Source organism: Phytophthora parasitica (genome assembly GCF_000247585.1).
Source record: "Phytophthora parasitica INRA-310 unplaced genomic scaffold supercont2.35, whole genome shotgun sequence".
NCBI lineage: Eukaryota > Oomycota > Peronosporomycetes > Peronosporales > Peronosporaceae > Phytophthora > Phytophthora nicotianae.
In genome coordinates, this window is record NW_008649021.1 from 572,123 (window position 1) to 580,790 (window position 8,668).

At 47.1% G+C, this 8,668-nt stretch overlaps 4 protein-coding genes across 4 annotated transcripts; 3 read left to right on the top strand and 1 right to left on the bottom strand.

Moving 5' to 3' along the window:
* Positions 1 to 1,018: 1,018 nt before the first annotated feature.
* PPTG_12748 (hypothetical protein) lies at positions 1,019 to 1,780 on the bottom strand (the record flags this gene model as incomplete). The annotated part of the gene is made up of 1 exon (XM_008909947.1): positions 1,019 to 1,780. One exon carries the CDS (start codon positions 1,778 to 1,780, stop codon positions 1,019 to 1,021), a length of 762 nt encoding a protein of 253 aa, XP_008908195.1.
* A 2,122-nt stretch (positions 1,781 to 3,902) lies between these two features.
* On the top strand, positions 3,903 to 5,156 carry PPTG_12749 (hypothetical protein; the record flags this gene model as incomplete). The annotated part of the gene is made up of 1 exon (XM_008909948.1): positions 3,903 to 5,156. One exon carries the CDS (start codon positions 3,903 to 3,905, stop codon positions 5,154 to 5,156), a length of 1,254 nt encoding a protein of 417 aa, XP_008908196.1.
* A 1,703-nt stretch (positions 5,157 to 6,859) lies between these two features.
* On the top strand, positions 6,860 to 7,567 carry PPTG_23339 (hypothetical protein; the record flags this gene model as incomplete). The annotated part of the gene is made up of 1 exon (XM_008909949.1): positions 6,860 to 7,567. The coding sequence occupies one exon, from the start codon at positions 6,860 to 6,862 to the stop codon at positions 7,565 to 7,567; it is 708 nt and encodes a 235-aa protein (XP_008908197.1).
* Positions 7,568 to 7,715: 148 nt separating this feature from the next.
* Positions 7,716 to 8,314, top strand: PPTG_23340 (hypothetical protein; the record flags this gene model as incomplete). The annotated part of the gene is made up of 3 exons (XM_008909950.1): positions 7,716 to 7,780; positions 7,813 to 8,146; positions 8,192 to 8,314. 3 exons carry the CDS (start codon positions 7,716 to 7,718, stop codon positions 8,312 to 8,314), a joined length of 522 nt encoding a protein of 173 aa, XP_008908198.1.
* Positions 8,315 to 8,668: the final 354 nt, after the last annotated feature.

Below are 8,668 nucleotides of genomic sequence, written 5' to 3' on the forward strand. Positions count from 1 at the left end.
GGGGGGCTGTGATGGCGAATGCGTACTGTACAATTTTTATCTTGTTCTAGGCGATAGAACGTGTGCCAGCTGACGTAAGCTGCAGTCCATCTGCAGTTTGATGAGGATATTTCGGTAGTTAGATGTGTTAGCAGCAAAAACTTGACCTCCTGTCTGTAACTGTGTCCGTGTTAATTTTTGGGCGCATATCAGCAGCCCGATGGCGGATCGGATGACGGCAACATGGCCGAGTAGTGGCTAACTCAGCAGATAAAGCACCAGAATCATGAGGAGATCTGGGGTCAAACATCTTGGAGACATGCGCCTCAGTATTAGGGATTATTGGCATGATAACTCGACACACCATGTGCTGGTATTCATGAGTTGGAAATTGGTAAATATAACTTCTTTATTCTAAGAAGCATGTCAGCTTTTGGCCTATCCAATTTTTCGAATGGTCATGCAACTTTCCCCCTACTAAGATCACAATTATCTCGTTCTGGATTCTTAATAGCTCGTAGCTTTAGTTAAGCGGAAGGACATCATCTAATTCGAATTTATGGCGCAAGGCAGGATCTCGTGGGTACTCATGATTAGAAAAAGTAGTTGTCTATAGACCATTATATCGAGCCATTTGCTGTGATAAATAATTTGCCAATGACGACTTACACCATGACTTGTGCTGGTGAAGGCAGTCTCTAATTTAGGAATTGCCGTGGGACATGAGGACAAGCCGACAATGGATCATACGCTACCAAGTCAGCTCCACTAACCATCATCCTCTGCTACAGAAGATAGCACAAGTCGTAGTTGTAAGTAAATGGATTCTATTACCCAATTCTATTACCCGAAATAAAAATTTAACTAAACATAATGCAATATGCATTTTGCATTATTCAGACCAACATTGTTTTCAATGTTTGTGCTACGTCTCCTCCGAGTCTAATCGTCTCTTGAACCCATTCAGATAAAGGTCCTAGCGAAAACGAATACTGCTATCGTTTTCGCACTTTTAGTACCAACTAGGAATGACGTGGATTTACAAAAATACATTCGACGGGGCCACTCTCTTGTAACGCTCGAGAACATTTTTCAAGGCAGAACTAGCAGAAACCACCTTAGTCTCCTTCACATTGACGACTTGGACTAGAACACCCATAGGGTCTAAATTGCGATCCTTCCACTGCTTAAACAGAGCATTTTGGAATTTTTCCGCTTTGACGTACACTCGTCTTGACTGTGGCACTTGCAAAGCAATTGCAACTAAACGGGCGAATTTGGCTTCGCCACCGAAACGATTTGCAAGTTCCGTCGTGATATCGGTTTTAGCTAGTGGGTATCGAACGTTGAATAGCTTGATATATTCGTCCAACGCGTCCAAGCTCCGACTCGACATAGTTAGGTTCCAGTCGTCAGCAATCTTCAGTTTTCCCATAACATAATCAAAGGACTTCTGGCTGTCCAGCCAACCATTCATCTGCTGCTTTTGCAGTTTTGTCGCCAATTCAGCCGTGTTGGTGCGCCCCATCGCAGTTACGAGGGCTTTCGCCACAGCATCGTCAGCATACCGAGTCGTAAGAACTCTAAGCAACGAGATAGTCTTGCCCAGATGCCTCGAATTGTATTCAGAAATGTACTCGGCCAGCTTTTTCAGGTTTGGACTTTCCAGAGCATCCAGCGCTGTCTCGCCCAGTTTAATCTTGTTCAGGGCGTACACACCATCTGCACTCGCCAAATGGGCTCTCGATGTCACGACCCCGGCGATTTTGGATGTACCCGATTTAACCAGGCTTGATATCATCTCGGTAGCCCCTCTTGCCCCTTTTAATGTTTTCGGTACTCCTTAACGACCTGCTAGGGGTGTCGCAATAATCGTCTGCAGGTGGCCAGTGAATAGTCATCACGTTTGTTGTCACAACTCTGTCGATACATACCATGAAAACTATAGGAGCAGTCCAAGGTAGATGGACCTCATTGGCAGTAGTCTTAGAGATTACTTTGTGTGTGTGTGAGTCGAAAAGTGCTTCCACCATAACCGCTCAAACCTACACACAACTAATTCACAAAACTAGAGCGGGAATGCTGTGTAGACTCGCTTCGTATGTTTTTAAAGAACCTAAGGATGCACCGTCATCATTATTTAACATAATCATGTTTACAATTCTACATGTAACGTCATCCTTGGACCGACATACTCAGTAGCATGGCACCCTACTATTAACAACATAGACCGAATCGTAGAGTGATACTGATTTGAACACCATCGAAGTGCATTCCATCAATAATCCCGCTCTCTGTTGTCGGATTCAGTTCGTACTTGTTAAATTTGGATCAGTGACTCAGTGGATAGCGACTCTGTCGGGGTAGTCTTTGCTCATTTCCCCGCCCAAGATGAACAGAATGAAGCTAAACTGCTTACACATACGAGCACCCAGAGAAATTGTAATCTTCATTTCGGTTTGAAAGAGAGAATACGGTGCGATCGCTGTGCATTTTCAGCGGTGGAGTTATCTGATATTGTCGTATGAGTCCTGCTCAGATTGTCTGCGACCATGGAGCTCTTACTGGCAGGCAGAGTGTAGGATATTGTCAGTTGCGGTAGGTTGACGTATGCCAGCGCAAATTGTGTCTCTTTGTGGTTGGCCGTGCTACCAACACGCAAACGACGAACAACCTAAGTCGACAGATGTCACCCGTCTTGATGATTAACTTACCGCTCTCGGTTGTATAGTTCTTGATAGCAGTTTTTACGGTAATTGGGGCGTCTGTCGTAGCTGCCTGCGCGTTGCAACAGTAGCAGGAGCCCAGCTCTGCTTTTTGAGTGCGACTCTCTAAAAAAACTGTAATGGACTCTAATTGTTGATTTGTTGGCTTTTTAAAAGTCTCCATCGAGGCTAAAAAGGAATCACTTAAAAGTGGCTGATTATGCTGGTTTAAGATTACGGGTTCAGCATATTTGAGCTGCCATCATAACAAACGACTACCTTCCTCTGGCACAAAACCCTTCTATAACATGTAACAGCTGCATGCAGGATACTGTTCAGTTTAACTATTAAATCATGTGGCTATTCTTATGAAGATACACAAGTAATTAAGAGCGACTTACGAGCCATTTAAAAGCTCGACCGGTAATTTTTGCTAATGCATACACTCTATAGAAATATTATAATGATAATATGTAGAATACTGTTGTACATAGCGGGTTAGTGTATTCTCAATAACGATAACTGTTACACCAAAACTACTACTCGTAAAAAAAAATGTCAGTTCACAGGGAGAACGATGTCTCTTCTTTTCTTGAAATTTCAAGTTGAACTGCCAGCGACCAGGATGTGTTGTATCCCGGCTGTTTATAGGGAAGAGTTTTCCATGGAAACAAGAGTACTTCATCATCATTTTTTACTGGAATTGTTCATATTATCTAAAAGTGTGAACAGGTCCTAATTCTCAATATTTCACTGTCGCTTGACATTATTATCAAATTGGAAGCTATTTTTCATGAGAAGTTGCGTTGTGGTTAGTCAATAAGTTATCTTAATCAGGCGTTAGAATGTAGATTCAAGTAGTTGTAGGCGCACGCCAGAGCGTGGATCAGGCTTAGCTTACGAAACTGTTTTGTTTTATTCAATTTTGGTTTAAGTGAAAGGGTCAAAGGGTTATCTGTCTCGGTACTAATATCATATCGTTCAAGACTTGGTTTGCTTTCTAACAATCGTTCCAGTGTGGTCTTATTTTTATAGGTTCGCTGCGGACATACAGAGTGACAGTACATAGAGAAGGGTATTAATCTATCAGGCCTATCCGAAAAGGCGGTAGTAAAGACGCAGGTACTGATCAACGATGATGCTCTAAGTCTACCGCCATGTACTTGTCCTCGCAGTGCGAAGTACGCATTTCGCATTTGACGTTGTACCGCTCCCGACATGAACAACATATTCAAGAAGTCCGAGAGCACTCTGGTGCGATTTAACAGCTTTGTATTACTCGCTACAGTCGCGCTTATTGTAAGTATTGGTGTGACGTCGGCAAACACGGATGCTCAGATTACCCAACCAAGGCCCATTCCTTCGGCTCACAGCTTTCGATTCAACCAAACAATGGTACAAGTGCGTACAAACGCAAAGAGTGAAGAGAGAATTATTGCTCATCGTTGGACAGAAAAAATCGCGAGTATCTTAAAGTCGGGAACTTCAAAACTAGCTCAAGGCGCAAAAATTCAGACATGGCTGCTCAAACGGAAAACTACGGACGATATTTTCAAGACACTAGAGCTGAATACGGCAGGAAAAAAGATATTTGAAGACCCGAAGTTTATAACTTGGGTGGTCTATGTGACCAAGGTCGAAAAGCAGAACCCCGAGGAGATCGTCTTGTCGAAGTTGATGGCGCAGTACACACCGTACTCGCTGGCTAAAATGATCGCGTCGGCCAAGAAAGTCTCGAACACTGAAGGTCTCGCCATCCTGTTGCAGGCTCAGCAGAGGCGGGTTTGGATGGATACTGGAAAATCGGGCGATGATGTGTTCAAGTTGCTAAAACTGGACAAAACAGGGTCCAAGCTTTTCAAGAGGTCGCGGTTCACTACCTGGACTTCATACGTCGATGAATTCAACAGGAACAATCCTAACGAAGCAGTCTCGCTGTTCTCGTTGCTGGCAAAGCGATACAATGAAGCGACCCTTTCAGAGATGATCGAAGCAGCGAAGAAAGTGTCAAGTACGGAAAGTATTGCGACGAAATTGCAGAGTCAACAGAACAAGCTATGGTCGTCAAAGAAGAAATCGCCCGACGATGTCTTCAAGTTACTCATGCTTGACAAACCGAACAAGGCGGTTCTAAGTGACCCAAAGCTGAGAGCTTTTGCCAGCTATTTGAAGGTGTTTAATTTGGCAAACCCCCGAAAGGAAGCAACACTCCTCGCGACGCTATCTCATTACTACGATGATGTAAACCTTGGGTTACTACTTCAAGAGGGAAAGAAGTTCCCAGAAACGAAAAAAATTGCCGAAGAATTGCAGGTAGCGCAATTCGCACGTTGGTTGAAGGAAGGAGAAACTTTTGAAAGTCTTTTCAAGATGTTGAGTCGAAAAAAAGAGGGCTGGATAATCTATCCGGACATGGCATTTCTCAAGTCATACGGCGACTTTTATACAGCAATGATGAAGACTACGCATTAAACGGCGTACTACTGGAAGGTCTCCTTGTCCGTGTCTGGTTGATTGGACAGAGGCAGTAATTCTCTGTCCCACATGAAATGCAGTAGACAACGGAAATTTACTTGATGTGGTCCGCACACTGTCATTTCATCCTAGGATGGCCAATTTTTACCCACATCTGATGACTTTTTTTGGTCTCAGCTGAGACTTCTTACAATCAAACCGTGGTGCCCTATAAAACCTTGAGTACGTAGTCCGTGTCAGGAGCTTTCCCATGCTGCCGTCAGCTTTAAAATCTGAGTATTTGTCCCCAAGATATTGGGGCAATTTCCTCTTTTTTAAAAAAGCAAAACTTAGAACTTAGCTAAATTGAGCAATTAACGTTTGTAAAAAAAACTAAATTTACCTTGAAAATGATGTCGTTAGAGATCGTTACTGCGGTGCTGCGAGGTCAGTGAGAATCAGGGGTGCTGCAGCACGTTTAGGTCTAATCACCAGCTCTTTAAGACCACTGCCATGTATATCACTCAACCAAGCGTGTTTTTTCTGTTGAAAAAGGGAGGCGCCACCGGGGCTCGAACTTAAAATTATCTACATACCTGTAGACTGTCGCACCGTTAGACCACTGCACTATTAAGTGCCCCCAGTCGTTGCCCCCTCAGACTTGATATTTGACACTGCCGATTGCACATTCTAACACTTTCGGCTCCACCAAGCTTTTGGATTGGATCTGGGAATCGAGCTGCATGTCTGCAGCCAATCGGCCATCGACATGGTCTCGTCACGAGTATATATGATCCGATCCGTACTATTTTCGCGACCAGTTTACCAGATCACTTGGAGATACTACACGCAGTAAAAATTTAGCCATAGTCAAGTGGTTGTTCGCTCATTTCTCGGGTCTGGAAGTGGCTGGCGAAGTAGTCAAATACGTAGTAAGCGCAGGAAATTTACCAGTACTCCATATTCTACTGATTAATGATGCTAGTTATAAAGGAAGAGACGGCAAGATCCTAAAGAAGAGAAAAGTAATGGCTAATGATGGCGAAACTAAGACCAAAAAGATGGAGCTAAGTACTGTTGGTAGTCATGTGGTTCACTGGAATTCAGACGTGATGATGAACGCAGTTGTTGCTGGTGATCCAGAAACTGCGTGGTGAAAATATGCGCACAGAACAGTGTTGGCAGTAAAAATATCGAAGGATTTTTATTCAAAAAAATAAAATAAAATAAAAATAAAGTACATTTTTATTTTACTCAGAAAACCCAATAATTGAATATGAATTAGTGTAGTCTCTCCAGATGGATTACTATGGATGCTCGATTAGAAGCCTCTTTCCCAGGTGTGCTTCAGAACGCCGTATGCGCCTAACCGATATCTCCGTCGATGTATCGAGCGGAGTTTCCGACGAAGTAGCGCGCACTGGAGGTGACGACCGGCTTGAGTCTGCAGTTATCAAGACGGTTAGGTTTTGCTAGGCGCAGCCACCGTGAGCGTGCTGTATCTGCTGCTGCACTCGGCCACGTTCCCGCGTCAAGCGCCGCATGGCCGACATGCGTCTGAGCGGCATCGCGCTCGCTGACTTGACTTGCTCGAGGCACTCAAGCAGCTCCGCCGCGCCTCGTACTTCACGCGCTACTGGCAGGAAGAGCAGGACGCCTCCGAAAGCCGCTACGACCCCGCGGGCCTGCTGCTGACGCTGCTCGCGCGCTTCTGCTTCTTCATGTCCGGGTACTGGATCGCCAACCTGTCGCTGCTCATGCGGCTGGGCAATCTGGAGACGCTGCATGTGCGGCGCAGTCTGCTGCTATCGGGGTTAGCCTCGCTCGTCTACGGCTGCATGCACGCCGTGCTGCCCACACTGCGCGACGACGCGTCCGCGGCATACAAGGTCACGGCGGCGCTGGTGCTGGTGATGCAGGCCACGCCGCCGCTCATCATCCTCGTCAACTTGCGCGGCATTAAGCGTTCAATGCTCAACGCGTCCGTGCAGGGCCGCAACGTCATCCGCAGGTGCACGGGTTGCTACGTGTGCGCGGCAGTGTTCACGCTTCCCTTCACGCTCGTGTTCGTCCTCAGGACCGTGGGGGCCGTGGCGGAGACGACGAACTACCTGCTGCTCATTGCCAGCGCGCTGCTCTACGGCACGATTCTGAGCTGCAATTGCTACTGTACGACGACGGAGACGACGGTACAGCCCCCGCAGGAGATCAATGTCGTCGACGACGACACCACGTCGTCATCTGTCGACGGATCGCCTGAAGTGCTGACAGATGGAGCCGCGATGCCCGGCAGCACGGCTTATATTGGCCTCGCTTCCGGCAGCGTGCTTGGGATCAGGGGCGGACTGCTGGCTGGAGATTTCATCGCCGGAATGGTAACACAGAGCCTCGCCGTGAAGATCGGAGAAGGCTCCAGTGCAATGGTGTAGAAGGCACAGTGGCTGGGGATCACTGTCGCGCTAAAGTGTCTACGCTTCCAAGCTGCATGGGGGGGGTCAAGCTCTACATGACGCTCTTGGTGGAGCGGCGGTGCTCGGTGCTCAGCTGCGGCACCCGAACATCACGTTGTTCTTTAAGATGGACACATACAAGGGCAGCTTGTGCCTCGTCAAGTACGTGCTGCTGTATCAGCTGAAAGCGATGTATGTATCGTGCTAACCTCTTGTATGTCTAGTGAACACTGCTCGCGGGGACCCCTTCGAGATGTGTTGCGTGCCAACCTGATTGAGTGGCACACGAAGGTGCGGCTCGCGTTCGAGGCAGCCAAGGGACTGGCCTTATTGCACAGCCGCGAGCCGACCTACCTGCATCGAGACCTCAAGGCGCCCAACATCCTCGTGACCACCGACATGACCGCCAAGATCGCAGACTTCGGCATCGCTCGAATCGCCACGGGCTTCACCGTGAAGAAGCAGCACAACTCGCGCAAGTTCTCAGGAGCGCAGTCGCTCCAGTCGTTGCAGTCGATCGCAGAGAGCGTCGTCATCGTAGACAACGCAGCGTCCGAGGTAATGACGACTTTCGCAGGCACGTGGCGGTGAAACGCTCCTGAGATCATGAAGAACCCGAACGAATGCCGGTTCAACCGGGAGACAGATATGTGCAGCTTCGGCGTGGTGCAGTGGGGGATCTTGACGAACGGGGCGGCTCCGTTCCGCGCACCAGAAGAGCTCTGATAATGCAAAGGTGTCTATAGTGTCTTAAAGAGAAGATGAACATATCTGTAGTGCCAGCAACACAGCCCGCACGGTGTTGGCATAACCCAATAGATAAGCACATGATGTTGAGCTGCACAACGCGTGGAATTACTTCGCTAGTTCAATTGTTTCATTTCTTGCTACACATTCACATGTATTTGAAGTTGAGACGCCTCGCCGCTGACACCTTGGTGCACAAGTCTTTTAAAAGTACCTTGCGCCCTCTTAGACCGCGTAAAATACTTTCCTGCGGGAAGGTTTTGTCGTCTTCATCAGGGAAAGGAAGACGTTCTGGAATAGGTGGTTCCTCTTCTTCGACGGCTTCGTGTGTGT